Raw genomic sequence first — 22,670 nt, 5'->3', positions numbered from 1 at the left:
GACTCAACCCAAATTACTAAATTTGTCAAAGTGAGAAGCACATCAACAATTTTTTTCCTTTTTCTTGTTATAAATAAATCTTTATTATTTAAAATAGTACCAAAAAACATACATGTATATTTCAATTTAAATTAATATATAAAGCCAATAACAGCAAAAGATTTTTCTCCTTTCCTTTATTGGTGGTTATCACCAAAATTAAGTGCCCAGTTATTTAAGATGTTTATGGTTAAAGTTGGTAAACAAATGAGGGCAAATGAAACAGGAATGATTTAAAAATCCAGGTACTTCTAGCCAGCAGTGCAGACGAACAAGTGCACATAATTATTCCAGTGTCGAGTGTTACATATAGGCTGCCATCTTGGATTGGGTAAACAGTGGAGGGCTGGGGTGAGGGTTAAAATTGCCAAAAGCTCTCTCTCAATCGTTGTAACTCTCCACGTTTTGTAAACTTGCCACCAAAACTGCCTGCACTGCAGGCTAGGGACCTTAATACTAGAAACAGGAGGGAGAATTACTATATACAGGTTTATCCTTCCCATTATTATTTGGAAGAGAGAAACTGCGACCCTTTGACCCTCCCTTCCTCATTCCCCCCTCCGATATTACCTGGAAGGAACTTCTTTGATCCTCAGCATGCTGACTCACTGCTGAGTGTGCAGGAGCTTTTGATTGGGATAATAAACTAAAAAAAGCATTACAGCAGATTTTCAACAGACCTGCCTTGTGCAATTATCAGCCACTGACTAGCAGTTTGTGTTTACAGTGACACCCTTCTGAACACAATATTTAGCTACACCTGTGGGCTAGCAATGGAATCTGGATTCCTATGACCCTCTCAAACCTCCGAGGGAAAGCAAAGTTTGTGGAACAAATTATCAAGGATCAGAAATCGAGGAACCTGATACAGATGAGTGTTCAGTGTCCAGAGCAAATCTGAAGGTGGTTACTTTTGGGATTCCACTGTTCTACTTTTACATGTACATGTAAGGATGCTAATTTTGTAGCATTATACTGACCACTAGAGAGCTCTTGAACTTGACCCTACAGTTTTCTTTTATGGCAAGGTTTGATTCCAATGCACACATGCAATTTGTTAGTGAGTCACTTAAAGATAATTTAATATTAACATTAATTTTTAACATGGGCAGCTGCTTGTTGTGGAAGGGGTGCTTGCTGGTTCAGGTTTGGATTTAATCTTGTCAAATTCTCTTCTTGAATTGCTGGGTTCTGCATTTTTAAGTAGATATTTAGCAACGTTTTGTATAAGTTCATTAATTCCTGTATTTTCCTTTGCTGAAGTTTCTGCTCTGAATTTAAACTTGCAAACAGATCTGTCCCTTTCCTTGTGATTGCAGAGTAGCTTTTCAGCATCTTTAATGTCCACACACTGGAGTTCTTGGTCTACCTTATTTCGCACTAATACGACAGCAGCTCCACTAGCATTATTTTTGGCATCTTCGTAGTAACCTGCAAGATCTTTTAGTGACTCCATATCATCACAATCATAGACAAAGAGCACGACACTGCTTCCAAAGTAGTGTTGGCGGGTCAAGCGAGAGTATCTTTCCATTCCAGATGTGTCCCAAAGGTCAATCTAAGTGTTGGAAAGTTCAAGAAGAAATAACAGATCAAACAAAAATTTTGTAAAACATCCTTTACTGTGCCTTTTAATAACATGCAGACCCTAAAATTCAAAGTTCAACCGACAAATCCATTTTTTGCTACCGCCAATCAAATGTTTGGTCACTCCTCCCAGCTTCCCACTACTGCCGAGTACTGTTTCGTTGTCTGAACTGTGCTCAGCGATTTGATTACCTGTGCTCGGCATTAATCGAAAGCTGTGAGGAGCCGCCGAACATTTGATTGACGGTAGTGAAAAACGCATTTGTCGGTTGAGCTTTGAATTTTAGAGTCCGCATGTTATTGAAAGGTATAGTAAGGCACCAGGATCTCTTGTGGGGTTTGGCTCTTATTCCCTACATACACCTGACTGTAGGGCAATGTAGACTGTCAAATTCAAGACTAATAAGCTGTAATAAGTGTCACTGAGCCACACTGCAAGGGAAAAAGGTAACCAGAGCAGTTAATACAGAATGTGGTAACTATGAAACACTTAAAGCATTATCAAAACATGACTTTCAATCCCTGAAAGGAAGAACATGCAGCACATTCAACACCAAGCCAGATATCTTTGCATCACAACGAAATAATAGGCTATTTTTTGACTTTTGCCTTGTTACAGCAAGTAGTTGATTTGCATGGAAATAAACATGCGAGTACAACTCATTTTCGTGTTGAACAATTTGTTCTCTGCTTAGCACTTTTCAGGATTTGATTTGAACTGGGGGTAAAGGGAGCTCAAAATTGCCCATTAGCCCAAAAAGAATTTGCTTCCCTGACAGATGCACAGACACAATTAATTTAGTAGCCAGTAGCCGTTCACAGCAAATAAAAATCACTTATAACACTGAATTATTATACCCATTGTATGTTTAACAATAATAATTATTAACAACATACAACTCTTTACACCAAACAAAAGTGACGTTATCTTTCACTGATCTCTAGATACTATTACTACTAAAATTGATGAACTGAACCTACTGTCGCTTGAACAAAGAAGAGCTTTAGCTGATGTTTCATTCTTTTACAAGGCACTAAATGGCATGATTGATATTGATGTTCAACCTTACATATATGTATGTTGAATACTATTCAGAACGTGGCCATTATTCTCTCAGGCATAGTGATAATTTGACTCTAGAACTAATGTGCTAAAATCCTCATTTTTTCATAGAATTATAGATATATGGAATGAACTGCCATTGGCACTCGCTGTGAATCCAATCTGAGAGCTTTTAAGGCAAAAGCTAGAAAATTCTCAATGTCATAATCTTTTATTCGAGGGGCTGAGGGGATTTTATTTTATTATTTATTATTATTATTATCATTATTATTATAATTATTACTATTACTATTACTATTATTATTATTGTTATTATCATTTATTTATTCAAGCTTATTTGTTTATATATTTTTTCTTCTATTTTGTTGGTCTGTTTTTATATAGGGTTTTGCGTCCTTTACAGATCGTCCATGAGGCTTATTTTTATTCTTTGTAGTAGTCATTAAATCGTAATAAATAAATAATTGTTTTCTTACTATAATGGTCTTTTCTTCAACTTGGACTTCGATCTTTTCTTCTGCCAAGTGTTGAAATTTGGAAGTGTCGATTTCGAAGCCATCGCCTCTAAGTCTGCGAAAAATGGAGGTTTTTCCAACGCCACTTTTACCACATAGGGCAACCTTGTACACTGGTAGTTCCTTGCGGGCTTCTTGTACCATGTAAAATTAAATGCAGGGTCAAATCAATGATGAAAATGACAGTTCAAAAGATACATGTAGGGAGGTCCAATGTCCACCATATTTATATTGCAAACCCGTTTTGTGAAAGTTAACAGTCGACGCTCGGCGAAAAAAAAGGCGAGGCTACTAAGCTAGTTCGGCTCAAATTTCAGCAAAGGGGAAATTGCTTGACTTACTACAATGTAATTGTCAAGAACCAGAGCAGAATTTAAACTTGTACTAAATGAATTTTAAACAGTCACAGATGAAGATCTCATGGATTAGGCAGAGTTTTTCAGTTTTGCTATTTCTCAATGACAATGGTACCAGAAATGATCATTACCATGAAATCCTAGGGCTTGTCTTGATACTGATCCTGGATTTTTCCCAAGGTACTTTTTGAGTGCTTCATACTCCTCTTCTGAGAATGTTGTTTTAAGCTTCAACTCTGCAAGGCTCAATGCTGTAAAATTAAATGCAGGGTAAAGTCAATAATGAAATGACAGATCAAGATACATGTAGGGAGGTCCAATGTCTCCCATATTCCAAACCTTTTTTGTGAAAGTTCATGGTATGTACTTCATGGCTGAAAGCTAGACTTGCTCTCAGCTATCACCTCTACCAACTCTTGCGCTTCTTTTGTGCTCTCCAAACTCCCTGGATGCATCCATAACTGGATGTTAAGGTGTACAATAGCCTGCTTCCCCTTTACAGAGAGAGACCTGAGAGATGCGTTGTTGGAAGATCTGAAATGGATGCGTGCCTTGAAAAAGGACCCCATCTATCAAGAAGTAGTGGCAACCAGAGATGAATTAATGGAGGAAAAGGGATATGACTGGTTAGAATCCACAGAACTGGCCATTCACCAGAGGTGATTTCTACTGAACAGGCTGTTTAAAGAACAACGGGTTCCTGGAGAGTGAAAACTGCTGATGCTGTTTGTCATAATTCAAAGAATACATACTTTCAAAGATATGCTTTAACAGTTTTATTAAACACCTGTATTTACATGATTTAGTGTTGTCTGATGGGTTGTAGAACTCCAACATACCCTGGTTCATCTTTTAATACATTAAAATGAAAGCGTATTTCCTCTGGGTTTGTGGGTGATGGTCCGCCACTAAATACCCATAGGGCTGAGTAGTGGCTCGTTCGTACAGAGGCATAAAACGTTTCGCATCACCCATCCAACGTTGCCCCAGTGTTTTACTGTAACGGGTGTCAGCTGGATTTCTAAAAAGGATTGTGTATTCATTTGATAGTTGCAATTCATTCCAGCGCTGTGCTTGCCTAAGACATACAGGTTTCGTGTGACCACATCACGAAGAGATTGAGGTGATGAGCCTTCTTACTGAGTAAATCCATCACTTGATCTGAGTCAACAGTTTCTCTCATCAAGTCATCTAGCACTAACAAACTAGGACCTTGTTCCGGGGGAAACACTTCTTCCCAAGGGATGGTTGGTATTCCTGGGTGAAAGGTAACACCCATGTCTTGTTGCATTCTTGTGAACATCGGTTGCCAGGAGGAGCCGTAACAGTACAAGGCTTGATGAAAACATGCACTGTCTCCAGTGTCATCTCAAAAATAGGTGACTGCATTCTGTATCAGTTTGGACAACCATGTGGTCTTTCCACTGAAGGAGGGTCCCACGATTTGCATGCTGCCTCATACACGAAAACGTGGGTCATAGGTCTTGCTCCTACCCATTCCACTCTGTGAGTTGGCTTCTAACCAGGGTAAGGAGGGTGTGGTACTTGTCTTGGGTGTCGGCCCACTGGGCATGTAGGGGCAGTGCCGCCGCCGCCAGTGCTGCAGCCATAAACACGAATGCCCCAGCCAACACTGCCACCAACTTGCAGAGTGGAATGGGTAGGAGCAAGACCCACGACCCATGTTTTCGTGTACCAGGCAGCATGCAAATCGTGGTATCCTCCTTCAGTGGAAAGACCACATGGTTGTCCAAACTGATACAGGATGCAGTCACCTATTTTCGAGATGACACTGGAGACAGTGCATGTTTTCATCAAGCCTTGTACTGTTACGGCTCCTCCTGGCAACCGATGTTCACAAGAATGCAACAAGACATGGGTGTTACCTTTCACCCAGGAATACCAACCATCCCTTGGGAAGAAGTGTTTCCCCCGGAACAAGGTCCTAGTTTGTTAGTGCTAGATGACTTGATGAGAGAAACTGTTGACTCAGATCAAGTGATGGATTTACTCAGTAAGAAGGCTCATCACCTCAATCTCTTCGTGATTGTGGTCACACAAAACCTGTATGCCTTAGGCAAGCACAGCTCTGGAATGAATTGCAACTATCAATACACAATCCCTTTTAGAGACCCAGCTGACACCTGTTAAATTAAAACACTGGGGCAACGTTGGATGGGTGATGGGAAACGTTTTATGCCTCTGTACGAATGAGCCACTACTCAGCCCTATGGGTATTTAGTGGTGGACCATCACCCACAAACCCCAGAGGAAATACACTTTCGTTTTAATGTATTAAAAGATGAACCAGAGTATGTTGGAGTTCTACAACCCATCAAACAACACCAAATTTTTTTCTTCATCTTCTCCTCCCTCTGGTTCTTCATCTTCTTCCTCCTCTGGTTCATCATCTTCTGCTTCCTCTGATTCGTCCTCTGGTTCTTCATGTTCATTATCCTCGTCGTGTTCGTCTTCTTCCACTATGTTTTCATCATCACTAACGTCCCTCTCACTGTACTCCATTGTGAGCTGTATGGTCTGACCTGACGTCTCATGACACTTCTTTTTGTAAATTTTTCAGTGCAGTGGGTGTTTGTTGATAAACATCATGCACTTCCACTCAATGGAGTTAACAAGTGGGATTCACTGGTAACAGCAGGTACTCGTTCTCACATGCCTTGGGGTTTGCACCATTGACGATGGTAGAAGGCATAGCGGGAAACCAAGGTGTGCAACACATTGGGCTCCAATTGCACAGCTGCTGCTTTCAAGCACATACCTTCTGGAGGCATGTTTGGATCCTTGGTTTTTTCTACACAGTGTTTTCTTTATGTAGTATCTGTGGATCCGTTCTTCCAAAGGAATAGTCATCTCTACTGGAATAGATGCTGGTTCTGCCATAGCTTTCTAAGCCGCCGGTGTTTGGTGGAGGTACTGACTGAGTGAGCAGCTCTCTTGCTACAGTACTTTTCTTGTTTTCTTTAGGTATAAACACAACGGATTCCTCATCAGCTGATGCTAATCCAGCTTTTTTCCTGTAAAACGTCAATTCGTTCCAGGCTTGTTGCAACTTCACCACATCCTGGGATAAACTATCAATGCAACTCAACAAGTGAAACTTGGTTTTCATGTATAACTGCGGCGAACTCTCGACCACGTTGGACACCAACGTATTGGTCAGTTGGGTGGTGCTGTGGATCAACTGGTCTAACGACTGGCAAAATTTCTGTTCTTGCACATCGATATTCATAATGTGTCCTCAATGCTGCCTTCAGTGTGAATCAAGAAAAATCGCATTAGGTAGCGCGCTTTTATACCCATCTGGGAACGCACTCACACCACACGACAATGTTTTTTCCAAAAAAAAAACCAGGGCCTTTATTCATAAATGTCTATAAGTATGTTTTCAAACCATAACGTTTTTTTTAAAGATCAATGTCCTAGCCATTTGTCCCCTCATGTGTGTTGAGTTTGACAAACCAGACTGTCTTGCGACAGGCGACTTCTTCCCCAGCTAGGGAGGGTTTCGTGCGCCACCCACCAGTTGGGCCACCATGTGCCACCTGGTGACATCACCGTGACGTCACGTTTTCTCAAACTTTTATTGGTGGCCATTTTGAATAAATTTAAAAAGCAGGTGCATTTGGGTAATTTGGCAGCTATCCTACTACTATGTACTATCAGAGTATAAAGCAAGCACTATGTCAAGGTATTGTTGACTTAAAAAGAAATCCCAGCTGCAGAAATTTTAATAAATTTAGGCATCTTGCACTAAGTACAAGCACACATTGCGTGCTTCTATGTATTTTCCCCCTTGCTTGGAAAAATGATTTCTACAAAAACATTTTCCAGCTGGTAAGTGTATAATTTACACAATGAAATATGCCATGTACCTTCATCATTTGATGCTGAATCATCACCATCATATGTTTCATCTGTTTCTGTTGGCAAAAGAAGAAATGTTAACTAGGAGAAGCCATGCAGTTACTTATAAAACCTACCACCTTCGATTCTCACATTGATTTTACATGTGTTTTAATTGAAAAAGGAACAGATTCAAAGTACAGAGAGAATAAATTTTCCTGCTTCCAATATAATAAGGCTGCTCTAAAGTAATTTTACTAATTAGTACACTTGTCTGACAAGACCAAAAATGATCTGCATAATGAAAACACTATCCATACAATTTAATATTACCATTATCAAAATGTCCAGAATTTTTGGTTGAATGGAAAATGCCCTTAGTTACATGTAGACTGCCTGGTAATCAGAGGTCTAATCAAAGGAATTGCTTGACTTACTACAATGTAAGTGTCCAGAACCAGAGCAGAATTTAAACTTGTACTAAATGAATTTCAAACAGTCACAGATGAAGATCTCATGGATTAGACAGAGTTTTTCAGTTTTGCTACTTCTCAATGACAATGGTACCAGAAATGATCATTACCATGGAATCCTAGGGCTTGTCTTGATACTAACCTACTGCTGGATCTTTCCCAAGGTACTTTTTGCATGCTTTGTACTCCTCTTCTGAAATTGTTGTTTTAAGCTTCAACTCTGCAAGGCTCAATGCTGTCAAGATCTCTTCAGTAACAAAACATCTTTGAACCACTTCACCAAGATGACCAGACAAATAATCTTCCCACAAGCTCTCAAGGATCTGGAGTGAATGAAACTTCACTGTTATCAGCAAACTTCCAATACTAACACCAGCAATAGTGAGTCGCATTTCTTTCATGTATGCCAAAAAGCTATCAAAATCATCCCTACTACTCGGTTGAGTAGCCTGCAGATAATTGACAGCAATTAAACGTAGGACTTCTCCTTCTGTAGGAATGAAACTCACAGGTGCTTGGGTAGCTTCAGCACCTGTACATAAAGGCTGGGTCTGTCCTGATGGTGCAGGTACTACAGGTGCTTCCTGGTGCCCACCATTTTGAGATCTCCCTGATTCTACTATTGAAGGAGGAGTTCTAAAGGCCTGTGTGTTGAGATCTGCTGGTTTCATGGTTTCCACATCAATTCTCAAGTTCAAAGCTGTTGAATTAGTAAGAACAATTTTTAAATGTTTCCATATTCAGTTTCAGTCTTCCTTTATATTATTTACATACTTCCAGTTAATGAGTTAATGTTTTTCCTTAGGAACCTGCTCACAGCTTATGGTTAAATTATCTAGACAACAGATTCTCCAGATAGGCACTCCCACAAAGAGACCAGTGAGAAGAACTGGTGTAACTGCATGTTTACAATGATATAACTCTCTACGAAGTGCACATAACTATGAACTGACTGTATTAACTCTGACTATTATTATGAACTCTATAAAGAACTCTTAAGTCATAAGAACTCATCAAGTTCAAGTCCATCTTACTACTATAACTGGATTTCAGAATTGAACTCATCCTGTAGCCAGTTAACTGGAATTCTCAATTGTTTACATTTAACATGCATGTTTCAAATTTGCAAATATTTCTTGTTTGTACATATATTCACTGTACCCCAGTTTACAAGCTCCAAAGACACTCAAATGTATTTGTAGATTTTGATGCACATGTAGGCCAGGTAATGAAAATCTACAGACAACCCTGGAAAGATCACATAGACCTTGTAAAAAATTCCAAGTTTGAAAGTTGCATTTATTAATGAAAGATATAGATTTGTAAAATCAGAGAAATTTAGAGGTTTGTAAGGAAGACATGCAAACACCTATATATAGATTAGACTCTACTCCTTATAGTTCACCCCCACCCCCAAATTCCCTTCTCTCTCTCTCTCTCTCTCTCTCTCTCTCTCTCTCTCTCTCTCTCTCTCTCTCTCTCTCTCTCTCTCTCTCTCTCCACTGATAGGGGGTTAAGGTGGGAGGTGTATACTGACAAAAAAAAATTATTTTCTTTACATTAAAGAAGAAGGTCTCTCCAAAAAGCTTACTTTTTCGTGTTCACCTATAGCAAGTAACCATCTAGCGTTTTCACTCACCAAAATTTCAGCCTCTAACGTGTCTACTATCCTGAAGAAATTTCTCTCGAAAACAAAGAAGCCCAAAATTTGACTTTGGAGGTCTTCATTTTCAAACTATGTAGCCAGGCCATGTTTATGTGATGCTATTCTGTCTGACTCAAAATTGACGGGAAGGAGAAAAACCTGCAACTGATATGCATTCTTAAGGTAAGCAAAATGTATTTTTTCTAAGCAATTATCTACTTCACTATCTTCACCACTCTCATTCTTTTAGGGAGTTTGGAGCTTGCTTGGCTCAAAATAGTACTGCTCAAGAACAGTCATAACCCAGAGTGGTCGTTAAAAGGCTTGTTGGAAGCAATTTGGACAAAATCTCTAGGAGGGAATGACATCACAAAAATGTAGCTGGGCTGCTGAGTACTATTCAAAATGGCCACAACAATGTCGAATTTTGCGCTTCTTTGGAGACAAATTTCACACAGAAAACCTGCACTGTAGTGGCTGAAACTTTGGTGAGTAGCTACATGTACAGTTTTGGTAAGAAACATTCCATTTGTAATTTCTTAACACTTTTGCTTGCATTATATTGTTGGTCTTTGATATAGCAGGTTGCATTGGACATATGTTTACATACTGCGCTTAAACTAAGGATTGCAAAAGTGTGTACCCTTCTGGCATCTACAAAGGATCATAGGCTTTTATCAGTTTCTCCTACTTTGATTATCATGTTACACTATACAGGTGTAGGTACCTAGAAAGAGCTATAATAGAGCAGAAAGTAGGGCTCAAAAAAAGTGCTGTGCGGTTGTCCCGGAGAAGTTGGTTTTTCTGTCGGGCAAGTAACTTTACAGTCTTACTTGCCCAACAGGCAAGAGCCCACCCTTGTAAAATAGGTAGCAGGATCCTGGTGCCAGGATTCCTGGCCCTGGCCAGGATTCTGCCCAGGTGGCCTGTTTTCCCAGTGGGATCCTTGCTGGGAAAAATTCCCACTTCGCATCTCGGCAAGAATCCTGCCAAGACATCTGTACTCACCAGGATCCCACCAAGGAAAAAAATCTGCTCCAGGATCCTGCCGAGAATACTGCCAGGAAGCAAAATTCCTGAGAAAACTTCTTGCATAGAAATTCCTGCCGAGAAGTTGCACGTTCTCATGGCCGAGACACAAATCGCGGTGAGGGTGCCTTAAACATGATCTTGAGATAAACTACTTCAAGGTTGACCCTGGAAGCAAGTACCACTCTAAAACTATCATGAGCCATATCAGTTAAATTTACATTTACTATGACTCAATCTTAAAGTTTGCCATGCCGAAAACGAGCCATGAAGACAAAATCCCATGCATGTTTATCTATAAACATGCCGATCATGTCTAGACAAACTAAAGCTTTTAGTTGGAATGACTAGCCAAGTGTTCTAACATGTTTTATAGCTTATAGAAGAAAGATAAGAGCTTTGTTGACTTTCATGTGTAGCTTCTTTGCTTTGAAATTTCTACATGATTTTAATTAGTCCAGAGATACTTACTTCTCAGGATTCCAGAGACCATCACTGATGCAGCGATAATCTTACAATGGCGAACTCTGAAAATTGCCAGTAACATAAATGCTCACTTGGCATTAAAAATTTTCTTTGAGACAGCATTCGGCAAATCTCTTTTGTGAAGATCTTCCCGTAGGCCACACAAATAGCAAACTTGTCACAGGAACTTCCCACCAAGATTGTTAACCCGCTCAAGATTAGAAATAGAAATAAGTAAAGTAAGACTTGCCCAGGGCAAGCAAAATTTGAGACCGGCTTGTTCAAAGGGGAAGCAACAATTCAATTTTTTTTGAGCCCTGAAAAAGGTGTCATGAACATACCATTTAAGCTTTCCACTAAATCTTGGATCATCCTTTTGAATCTCTCACATTCCTCGCTCCAAGGGTAAGTTTTGTTGTAATTGTCTCTGAGCAGCTTGGCACTGTTTTCTCTCTCTTCTGGATTTTGGCTGGACAGTTGCTGGATCCTTTGTGCCCACACTTCAGGATCATTTGATCCAACAATGAAAGATTGCCCACCATCTACTTCATGTAAAGCCTCAGCTATTCCAGATTCACTTGCAACAAGGACAGGTATACCAGCAGAAATAGCTTCCAGGGCAACCAACCCAAACCCTTCTGTGCGTGAAGGCAGAGCAATCATGTCTGACTCTTGAAACATCATCTTAAGTTCATCTTGATCATTGCAATAACTACGGATTGTTATTTGGTTGCGGCTTATGCCTGTGTTGTCAAGAAACCATTGTTCTATTTTTCTGTGTTCACCAGGAGATGAGCCAACAAATGTCAGCTCAAACATCTTGTCAAGGGATCCTATGGCATTTGCAACAATGTCATAACCTTTGAGCGTGAGATCTTCAAAGCTTGCCCGACCAAACATAAAGACCTTGAAATTCTTTACCACTGATCTATCTTTGACCAGCTGTGATGACTCGTTGGAAAACTTTTGCAAAATCCCAGGAGTGATGATCTCCACCTTAACATTTGGAAGACTTCTGCTGTACTTTTGTTGCAGCCGTGATCCAACTGCGACAACTACATCTGCTGCTTTGCACAGCTCAATTTCACTTTTATGTTTCTTCTCATTCTCTTCGATTGTATCCACAGAGGCACTCTGGGTTGCTTTGAACTTTCCAAGATCTTCACAAAACACATGAACAAAATGCATCCACTTGCACTTTGCAGTTTGGACAACAAAATAGGCAGGGGTACCAACCTTTCTTCCGTGGCCCACAACAATGTCAGGATTTGGTAGCTCCGGCGGTGGAATTTTCAGCCAATCTAATGGATCAGACGATCCAGGAATACTACGAGCAGTGATCAAATGAACTCCATGTTGTCTGGCATCTGCTCTACTCAGTTCGTCACTTTGAGCAACGTAGCAGTGAACTTTGATGCTCTCGCTTGTTGTTCTTGCCAAATTCACCGCGAATTCTCTGTTGAAAGTGGACAGTCCACCCTTTAAAGACATCCACTCGTCGCAAAGAAACATAACATCGATACGCTTCGAATCTTTCTGCTGCTCGTCGATACTTGCTGCACTCGAAGTTTGTTCGCACGCCATTATGCGCACTACAGAGCTTCCTTTCAGCAGTTAATGACTCCTACTTCGCTGAACATCAGCTTCTTCGTGAATTTTAGTTCTGCATGTTCATGAACATCTGCCTCCGTTGCAGGTTCAGAAGCCCATAGGGAAAAATTACACCCGGTTCACATGACTCCTGTGGGTGATGCCCGCTGAAAGTGCACCAAATTACGCGGGCGTCACCCGTCATAGTACGTACTATAGTACGACAACATGGTCTCCCCTCCGAATTGACGAATAGCCTCAATTGTCAAAACCCAGTGAATTCACTATAATCATCAATTTCAGTACTGGCTTCCCATGGTGCCTCTTGTGACCGCCAGAACCGCTGAATGCAAGCTCTTACTGCTTTTGGAGAAATCAAAATGGCGTCGTCAAGGTTAAAAAAGGCTACGAAAAAAGACGCCCAAACAGCGCTCCAAGAGGCCTTAGAGGAAGCAAATCAACTACTTGAGAATAGAAAAAAGCCGACAAAGAAGAAGCGTTTCCGTATTTTTCGGGATCCCTTGACTGGGAGAAGGAAAAGTCACTATCCGTACAAGCCCAGATTTCAAGACGATCGCAAGCGGCCAAGTTCAAGCGGTATAATCATATTATTGGTTTATGATTATCATACTTCATGTCATTCGTTGCTGTTAAAATCATTATGTACTTGGAACTGTCTTTCCGGTAACAAAGTAAACCCTTTTGCATCTAGATCCAGCTCAAACTGCAGATGATTCGGCGGATTCCGATGATTGCGACATTGGCGATCAACAGTACATGCCATCATCATCTAGCGTAGACGGTAACCTTTTTCTTATCCACATGAAACTGGTAGTCATAAATTGATGGTTGTAATTTTAAAATTTGTTAGTGTCCGCTATCAGGGAAAGAGAGCTAGAGTGTGTGACTCACCAGCTGGAAAAAGGGGATAGTTAAAGAATTGGTTTCTTTTGATGATTTGAAGTTTGCAAAAATGTGATTTACATTTATTACTTTATTTTTCTTTTATGTGTTAGCAGCAATTGGAATTTTTCGCCAATAATCCCAGACATTCCTAACCTATGAAACTAGCAAGGATGAACATTTAGTTTTCTATAAAATTCTTTCTGCTAGTGCGAGAGAAATCTGTGACGCATAAAACATTTCTATCTTCCTAATAAATAATAATATAGTAATAATAATAATAGTAATAATAATAATAATAATAATAATAATAATAATAAAAATAATAGTAATAATTTATTTCCTGATATATCTCAGATATAATTAACATAGATATGAATATTGTTCCACAGACAATCTCGAGGCTGCCTTGGCAAGATGTGATGAGTTTCTCAGCTCTACAAATAATCCATCTAAAAATTGGGAGACCAGAATGGTGAATTTGTCATCGAGCTGGGATAATAACAGAAAGCTGCTGCTAGAAGCTCTCCTTAATCGTGAGAGCCTCCCTTCACCTGATCATTGTCGGATATGTTTGGAAGAGAAAACACTTATAAGATGTCATGACTGCCCAAAGAAATTTTTCTGCTCTTCATGTGATGTAAATGTGCATTCTCTCTTGCCATTTCATAACAGAGATGGGTTTGTTGATGGTTTCTTTCAGGCTATTCCTCCAACTGTGATAATTGATGAAAATGGAGTAAAGCAAAACATAGGTACAGTGTAAGCAGATATCTAAAAGGAAGAACATCAGTCTGAAGACAGCCACTGTACATGTATTAAATTTGTGCTGACCATCATTGTTTTTCTTTGTTTGATGTTGTATTTGTGATATTAATTTTGTTATATTCTCAGGGTTCTTGTTGAGTCTTTAGAGAATATACATACATGTATGAATTGAAAACCAAGTAATGATAATTGTTGGTTTAGTGTTATATGGGCTGCTTTCTTTTGAGGTAGCTTACACTATACATGCATGTAGATTTTCAGTCTAATGATTATGAAATCCAGTCACTGGTTATTTACCAAAATGCTAGCTTTATTTATGTTATCAATAACCTGAACTGGTTTGTTCTGTCTTTTTCCCCTGCAAGTTAAGCCATTTCCATTCATCAGTTTGCCTGGGTACTGCCCAAGCTGTAAAGAGGCTGGGGTTTTACGCCAATTAACAACTTCAGGAGTGGTCATTGTTGTGAATGAGAAAGGTAGTGTTTAGACTGAATGAGTTACAAGTCATGTTCATAGAAATGAAAAATAATTTGCTCTAACTGTACCTTGATGGAACACCTTCCTGTGATCAGGAGCTATTGAGTTGTAAAACATAGTAGTGCATTTTTCTCACCCTTTTTTGTTTTTTTTTTCTTTGCTGTTTTGCAAATGCTTATATATTTTCTTTGTTCCAGGACGATTTGATTTAAACAAGTCTACCATCCAATGTAGCCAGTGCAATTTTGTTTCTCCATCCTGGTCCCTAAGTGATGTTGTACATGCAGGGTATTGGCCAGGAAGCCCCACAGATACAAGCTATGTCTTTGATCAGCAGCTTTTTCATCTGTGGGATGCTTTTCAGAAGAGAATGCCTGGGACCTCAGAAAGCTCCTTTATCAGAGCGCTTGAGGATGTTTCTGTTATGAAAGGAAGGGTATGAGTCCACTTCTAAAATCAATAATAATCTCATTAATAATAATAATAATAATAATAATAATAATAATAATAATAAAAGGGTGTTTAAAAATTATTATTTCAACAGGCACCAACCATTAATCATACCACATTCTCAAGGTCTTTTAAAGAGTGGAAGTTCTTGCAGTATGAGTAAGATTGTCTGCAAGGGCTTGACTGGATGAAGTGCCCTTCTTGTTCAATTTTTCAGCACTCCTGCCATGTCGATGGAAACATGAAACTTTTCGTTTCAAGACATCAGGAAGGTTCGCATTCACTGTGTTTAGAGGTGTATTGCTCAAATTATGGTAAAATGCTGATTTTCATGATGTGGATTATAAGTATGCAATGAGCATAAATTCATATCAGTTTTCAGAACACTTTTTTCCAGTAATCTGTGGCAGTAATTCAACATTGAATCAAGGTCCTTAGCAGCAAACTTCTAAATTGTTTTACATACAATCTTTAAAACAATAAAACACCTCATTTACTAATGAAAGGGAATTCATAGTTTGCTTTCTGTTAGTAATATAATATGTAGACTAAATAGAAGTAGTATAAAAATTCAGAGATGATATTAATTAAAATTAAATTCCAGTTTTGCATTTAATGCAATAATTTTGTTTTTAAATTGTCTCTCACATACTTAGTCAAAGAAGGCCATCATACTATGGAGACCTCTTCATTGCCAACAACCATGATGTAGACAGCCACATGAAGGCAGTTTATGCAAAGAAGTCCAAATCTAAGGTTTTTTGCTTTAGAATGCATTTTGTATGACATACATTTATGTCAATTGATGGCTTTTAGAGCTTATCTTCTTGACGTGATGTTTGATGGGAGTTTTGCTTGACCACAGGATGTTGATAATAGATGTGGTGATTCACATGGGAGGGCTGCAAACAACCATGGCAAAAAAGCAGCCAAACTTGACGAGACTGGACTTGAGATTGCAGGTCAAAATGAAATATATATTGTCATAAATGTATTAGGTCTGAAAATCTACAGCTGTATATGGAAGGGATGCATTTGTATACTTATTGAAAATGTTATTTATACAATCATGTAGGTTGCAGGCATGGCTTGGCTCAGTGGGCAGTTAACATGTTTCAGGGAGAGCTGTATGGTTATGCAAACTTTATACATCAGAAAAAAATGATACCAGCCGGTGTCAATTATTTTTGGGAAGATATAGTTTGCAAATACTGGAAGTGGGCTGGAAAAGCTGGGGGATTAGAAAACTGCGATATGAAACCAGCCTTGTCAGTAATGCATGCAAAAGCTCACAGTTGGACATGCCAGGTATAAATTATAATGGTTATACATGTGTAGTTTCTTAAAGTTTGTAAATGAAAGCTAATTTGAATTATAAGTTACACAAATTTGAACAAGTTGCACAATAAGATCTACTACTATTATTTATGTTAAACAGGTCATATGGGGTGGTCGATGGCAAGATGGAAGTGCCTGCTCCACTGGTGAGGAAGTGGAACAGATCAATTCTCACATGTCTCGTTGTGGAAACACTACAAAGTACATGCTTCCTGAGGGTAAGTGGAAACTTTAACCAGTGACGGAGTGTGAGTAAGAGTCTTATTTTTATTTTATTTCTTTCTTTTGTAAAGAAAAGAATTTTTCTGCTACAAATTGACTCATTTTTTTGTTACCCCCAAATACATCATTGTATATTTAACAATATGTTATTGGATTTGAGATGTTATTTAGCCAACAAGATGTTTTATGTTGCATTGGCCATAAGTAGCCAACAAGGGTGAGTGGAATAATAATTTGCCAGTGAGGTAAAATATTACAATTTTAGGCAAATAATTATAATTTTTCTATTAAAAAAAATTGCCATATTTAATTTCACTGGCTGTCTCCATGTAGTTACACCTACCATATTTGTGTTCCATGGTAAACAAGGTCTTACATGTACAATGGCCTGTAAATGAATAAAAACTCAGGAATTGCTATATAACAAGTCTAGTTTTTCAATAAACATGCATACAGTATAAACCAGCATACAGTACAAAACTGTTTTAAAATCATTGATCTTATACTTGCTCATTACTATTTTTTTACCCTTTTGAAGATCGAGAAGAGCTTATTACAGAGCATGCCCTGAGGTGGAACAAAAGAAAAATTATTGGTATGGCCCAAAGTCTTGCTCAGCGATATACTCGTGTGAGTATGCAGCAGTGTACATTATTTGTTGAAACAGATAAAGACCTATATGTATTTCTCCTAGTATACCTCACAGCCAGTTTTAATTTTCATTAAAGAAGGAAAAGAGCTTTTGCCTTAAATTTCTGTCATTCCCTAATTTCAATTTTTTTTTCCACTGCTATTTTTTAAAGGCTATTAAAATGCAGAATGAATCACTCAAAGACTTTAATGAAGCTCTTGATGGATATGGTGTATCATTGGATCAATTCAAATCAGATGACTGGAAGCTTTCTGTTGTTAGTCATGCACAAGGTAATAAAAATTTTGTGTATTTGGCATTACTTCCTTCTGTAACTCATAATTGGAATAATAGTAGACATTGGAATGAAAATCTACCCCGTTTTATAACACGTTCCTAACCTACCAAATATTGTTTTCTGTTAGTAAAAATGAACTGGGAAGTGTAAATGTTGTCACCTTACCTTCTGAAGTACAAAGATGAAATAACAACTGTAACTGACTGATCTATTTACAAGTGATGCTTACTGGAAAGCAATGTTGATTTTTGAAATAGAAGTGGAATCCTGCAAGGGTACTTCCAGCAGTATTCAGCTTCAAGACGAAATAGAAATGTTGGTTTCAACCATAGAGCAGACTTCCCATTCCATGAACAAACTGGCTGGTATGTGTGGTCACACCATTTATTTACTTACACTAAAATTGTAGTCAGGACTCATGATATTAAAAATACAGTCAATGTTTACAACTGGCTTCTTAAAAACATAGAAAACAACGCTTGGTTAAAACACTTGAATGACGTTTCCACCTATTAGCTCAGGTCCTCATTGGTTTGGGTGGAATGAACAAGTGTAACAATGAATACAAAAGGTTCAAAAGTTATGCAAATATGCTAACGTGCGAGACAGCAAATGTTAATGAAGAGAACATTGACAATTGCTGTGTCCTTACGGATTCTTAATACATATATGTACTTGTTTGCTTGCATGCTTGCTTGGTTGCTTATCTATCTATGTTTTTATTTATTTATTTACTTATTTATTTCTTCTCGTATTTTTGAGCTGTGATTATGTCTGTATTTTGAACGTCATTTATTACATTAATTACTTTATGATGATTTTGGGTCAAAATGTCTTTTTTACCTAATTAAATACCATTTAGAGTCATCCAAGCAGCGCACACGCTTGCGAAGTAAAATTTCTACAGAAAAGGCCAAACTTACCTCTCGAATACAGCTGTACAATGAGCAGACACAGAGTGACCAAGTTGCCAACCTTCAATCTGCATGCACTGTCTCTGAAGTCATGAAAGGAAACTTCCCCTGGGGAGGAAATACAGGTGAACTTTGAAAGATATCTAATACCCATTAAATTGATTTATTTGGATGTGGTTCATTAATACGTCTGCTAAATACATGTACTGATTGCTGTCCACGGCTGCTTATCGCTCAGCTACTCCGTCACTTGAATGCACCATTCAAACTGAGTGTTTTGCTACGCCGTGCTGACGAGGCCCAAATAGGCCGAAACAGCTGATTTTGACTGGGAGATTCGCGTATACTATTCTCATAGGTATCGCTTAATCGATGCGTACACAATTACTTTCATCATTTTATGACATGCCTAAAATACACTTTTTCATTAAACAACCAACTCATCTCACACTCTTATGTTTTATTGATCTCTTTATAAAGCTACACCTATAAGGATTCAAAGAATCATCGTAGAAAAACACCAAATTTCCAGGAGATGGGACGAAGAAATTGCTCTTATCAAGAAGGAGATGGCAAACTTCATAGCATTCTACTTGGAGGTTGTCATTCCTCATCTTGAAAGGGAGATTGTGGATTTACAGGACAAGTTGGAGAGTGAGTGATTACTAAATGGCTTTAGTTTTTACAATTTCGATCGAAAATGTTTTTGGCAAGGTTTTAAAAATGTTTTCCATTTTTCAAGATCCCGACTGCGACTCCAACATGCTCCTGGATGACAACTCAGAAATGGTGACCCTAGCTATCCAACCAGATTTGACGGTATAGTCTTCACGATTATAGTTACCGATTTTGTTAATTTTATCCTGGTTTTTGTAGTATGAAACAATTAGTTACCGTTTTGAAGGTCCCCTTTCCTATTGCTAAGAGATCCTAAGTCGAAGAAGGAACTTTGAAAGTCATATATAGTGGGTGTCATCAACAGGAAAACCTCTTCAGGGACCCCGACTCTGCTTAAGCTGCTAAGTGCTTACCCGTTAGATCATTGTGTCTTCTAATAAGAAACGTGCAGAATTACAATTGGTTGCTCGCTCGCTCGCTCACTCACTTAAAGACGTTCGGACGGATGGACATATAGACGGACGTCCCGACATCCGAGCAGTTGCCGTATAGTTTCATTAAGTATATATATATCTATTTTTTTACTCAGTACACTTTCTCATTTTTGTTAATTTTGTTCATTACTCATGAAAATAGGAAACGAAGTACAAAACTACTTCAAAAAGTGCGCCGGTACTTCGAGGAAAAGTGAGCTTAGCAAAAAAAGGGATTGCTTTCTGCAAGAGCCAAGTCTGTTGTGCAGCCACCAAATTTAAAGCTGCATTAACAGGGAGTGGATACGAAGAATGCCTCAACATTGAAGATAACGCAGAAAATGGTGACAAGGATGTTGATGATTATGACGATGACCATTCCGACAGCACCGGTGACTATTCCGATGATGATATGCCCACAAATTACCAGCCAACTCCAGAAGAAAATGTAGACGTTGTTGGCGAGAAAGTTACCCAGTCTAACACATTTTCATGGAAATTTCCCCCTGAAATCAGCCAATCGACTCTACATGGACGAAACGGAAGTTCCGCTTGTAGCGTCATAGCTGTAATCTTTGCACACGGAGTATGGCACGAGCGCCTGGATCTTCAATCCTTGCGTCCACTATGCCCTCTGTGGGTTAAATTACTACTTGCATCCATCAGAGTGGGAAACCGGCTCTATGATCGCTGTCGACATAGCCTACCGCATCGCTTCCTGTCCGCTGCAGAGGCTGCTTCTGTCGCAGAGCAATGTGTCAGTGTGTCCGTAGGATCACCTTTGGCTGTACGAGTTTGTGATGAACATGCACCAACAACGCTACAACACCAGTTATCTATTTTGTGCAATGGCCCCCACCCAACGAATGCTGCCTTGTTTATCGTGAACGAAAAAACTGTTCTATTTTTGGCGTTAGAAAGCGGTGGTATCGTCTTAGTTGACACTCATCGACACGGAATGCATGGAGCCGAAATTTTGTTAGGTCACGCTGGGAACTTATATCAATTTATAATGGAATGTCAGAAACTCCTTGATATGAGAGGTCACACTTATGGTAATCTGTCTTCCATTACTTTTTAATTCCGTATCGAAATTATGTGCAATGTATAAGAAGTATTTCAAGAATCTCCGTTTTCTTTTTCATTTTTTGGCCTTAAATCCTTTGGATCACTACCTTGCATTGATACATGTCTCATTTATTGTGTTCTACGTAAGGAAAACGCCAATTTTGTGCGATTGCTTGAAGAACAACTGAAATGTGTACTTGATGTTAAAATGATATCGAAAACTGACGACATAGAGAGCATTGCAGGGTTATCATCCAGGGAAGTTTACTCTTAGTCAGAGCCTAAACGTTGTAAGAACAGCAAACGAGTGAATTGTTTAGTAGTTAGGTAAACAACACTGTAAACAAGTGTCTTGTCTCAAGGACGTGATTGCTTACAAATTGTTAGCATTTGCTCGTAATGCAAAGAGTGAGTAGAATAAGGATCATATTTGATTTATTACTTCTTTGATATATTGTTAATCCCATAAATTTTAGGCCTTTTGCCAGGAAATCATTGTGTGCATTGAATGTTATACATTAAGTGACAATTAATGAAAAGTTCACGTGTTAATATGCCTGTAGTTTTGAAATAATTTCTGGAATTTCAAATGAAAGGGAATGAATTCCTAATTGTTGTGAAGTTGTAGAAGTAGTGTAGTGCCTTACAATAACAATTCAAGTGAAATAAATAAATATTTTTCGTGTAAATGGTAATTCTCTTTCAAATGGACTAATAGTTTCTGTTAGGGTTTCTTACTTTGGCAACTAAAATGCCTGTCATTACATATCTGAAGAAAAATTTAGAAGGGTTCAAGGGAGGTTTCAGTAGAAAAAAAAAAACCACTTACCAACAGTAACGAGGGGGTCCTCCCATAGATCCGCCACTGTAAACAGTCAACCGTTCTCATTTTTCGCATGATTGATTTCCAGTTATATAAATTTGCGTCTCTTGTACAATGACGGCCATCTGACGCTTTATCCATCAAGACGAGCTACCTTTCGTAATGCGTCGTTCAAGGTGCATTTCGTAAAGTAGCTCGTCTTGACAGGTAAAGCAAATGTTTGCCGAAACTCATCCAAACGGGTACCATGTCTCTAGTATTAAACCGGCCCATCTCGCTAGTATTGAAATGCAAGTGACCTTAATTTGGGCTGCACGCTTGCAATCTGACATAAACGCGGTTAAGTATGGTGAAAAAAGAGAACAGTTAGGCATAACGTTTTTAGGTAATGCTGAATAAGAAACATTATTGCGCCACTTTACGATAAAAGGTCAAGAGAACTTGCAAATTATTATACGTTATTACACTGTAGGACAGGGCAAAAAATACGGAAGGGAAGCGGAGCCACAAAATGGCTAGACTAAACGACCCCAACTTTGACTTATAATGCTGGATTAATAATATTCAATGCTTTAACATGTAAGACGTGCCGACATTTTGTTCCTTGCTCAATAGGCAACTTGCAAAATGTCCGTCCGTATGATATGTTGAACCTTCAGATAAGGTGTATTTATTCCAACAAATCCCATCTGAAACGTCGTTATATGGGGAATGGTGAGAATAGAGGCTGATTTCGCATAACGCGTGGACGGCCGATTTTACTAATAGAGTTGAATATGGACGACTATGTCACAACCTCACATGAGAAATGAGGAATAGCAAAAGAGGAGACAATTTTGCAAAACCAGTTAATTGTCGATTGCTATGAAAAATGCAAATTAGGACCAGTACTTTACCAAATCCCATCTCAAACGTACATTGGTTATGTGGAATGGTAGAAATAGAGGACAATTTCGTAGGACGGGTGGAAGGTCGAATTTGATGAAATAGTTGAATGAGGACGCCATTTCACCAAATCCCATCTCAAACGTACATTGATTACGTGGAATGGTAGAAAGAGA

At 38.8% G+C, this 22,670-nt stretch overlaps 2 protein-coding genes and 1 pseudogene across 4 annotated transcripts; 2 read left to right on the top strand and 1 right to left on the bottom strand.

Moving 5' to 3' along the window:
* Nucleotides 1-102: 102 nt before the first annotated feature.
* On the bottom strand, nucleotides 103-12,745 carry LOC145465195 (uncharacterized). 2 transcript variants are annotated; one of them, XM_081448966.1, is made up of 6 exons: nucleotides 11,378-12,745; nucleotides 8,040-8,597; nucleotides 7,454-7,501; nucleotides 3,692-3,811; nucleotides 3,166-3,335; nucleotides 103-1,597 (listed from the first exon to the last, which is right to left on the bottom strand). In XM_081448966.1, the coding sequence occupies exons 1-6, from the start codon at nucleotides 12,618-12,620 to the stop codon at nucleotides 1,139-1,141; spliced, it is 2,598 nt and encodes an 865-aa protein (XP_081305092.1). In that variant the 5' UTR covers nucleotides 12,621-12,745; the 3' UTR covers nucleotides 103-1,138. The 2 variants fall into 2 exon arrangements, with proteins under 2 accessions (XP_081305092.1, XP_081305091.1); XM_081448965.1 differs by having other exon boundaries at nucleotides 104-1,597; nucleotides 3,166-3,338; nucleotides 11,378-12,744.
* Nucleotides 12,746-12,857: 112 nt separating this feature from the next.
* On the top strand, nucleotides 12,858-15,398 carry LOC145464953 (uncharacterized). Its single transcript, XM_081448764.1, has 6 exons — nucleotides 12,858-13,223; nucleotides 13,339-13,428; nucleotides 13,922-14,284; nucleotides 14,663-14,773; nucleotides 14,972-15,210; nucleotides 15,319-15,398. The coding sequence occupies exons 1-6, from the start codon at nucleotides 12,974-12,976 to the stop codon at nucleotides 15,385-15,387; spliced, it is 1,122 nt and encodes a 373-aa protein (XP_081304890.1). The 5' UTR covers nucleotides 12,858-12,973; the 3' UTR covers nucleotides 15,388-15,398.
* Nucleotides 15,399-15,411: 13 nt separating this feature from the next.
* On the top strand, nucleotides 15,412-22,535 carry LOC145464952 (uncharacterized; annotated as a pseudogene). Its single transcript, XR_014041475.1, has 12 exons — nucleotides 15,412-15,496; nucleotides 15,881-15,980; nucleotides 16,090-16,186; nucleotides 16,300-16,532; nucleotides 16,663-16,780; nucleotides 17,323-17,414; nucleotides 17,588-17,708; nucleotides 17,971-18,078; nucleotides 18,576-18,752; nucleotides 19,108-19,281; nucleotides 19,370-19,446; nucleotides 19,882-22,535. The product of XR_014041475.1 is annotated as an uncharacterized LOC145464952 (transcript).
* The last annotated feature ends 135 nt before the right edge of the window (nucleotides 22,536-22,670 follow it).

This window comes from Orbicella franksi, chromosome 13 (genome assembly GCF_964199315.1).
Source record: "Orbicella franksi chromosome 13, jaOrbFran1.1, whole genome shotgun sequence".
Taxonomy (NCBI): Eukaryota; Metazoa; Cnidaria; class Anthozoa; order Scleractinia; family Merulinidae; genus Orbicella; species Orbicella franksi.
The sequence above is the reverse complement of the archived record's forward strand: the minus strand, read 5'-3'. Positions and strand labels throughout refer to the sequence as shown.

Excerpts from the sequence above, each read along its gene's own strand:
- LOC145465195 (XM_081448965.1), bottom strand. The coding sequence starts at position 12,620 with ATGGCGTGCGAACAAACTTCGAGTGCAGCAAGTATCGACGAGCAGCAG. Across the intron at positions 8,598-11,377 it reads TTTAGTGGAAAGCTTAAATG|CTTTGAACTTGAGAATTGAT; the intron begins GTATGTTCATGA and ends CTAATTCAACAG. Across the intron at positions 7,502-8,039 it reads TGGGAAAGATCCAGCAGTAG|AAACAGATGAAACATATGAT; the intron begins GTTAGTATCAAG and ends TTTTGCCAACAG.
- LOC145464953 (XM_081448764.1), top strand. The coding sequence starts at position 12,974 with ATGCAAGCTCTTACTGCTTTTGGAGAAATCAAAATGGCGTCGTCAAGG. Across the intron at positions 13,429-13,921 it reads ATCATCATCTAGCGTAGACG|ACAATCTCGAGGCTGCCTTG; the intron begins GTAACCTTTTTC and ends ATTGTTCCACAG. Across the intron at positions 14,285-14,662 it reads TGGAGTAAAGCAAAACATAG|TTAAGCCATTTCCATTCATC; the intron begins GTACAGTGTAAG and ends TTCCCCTGCAAG.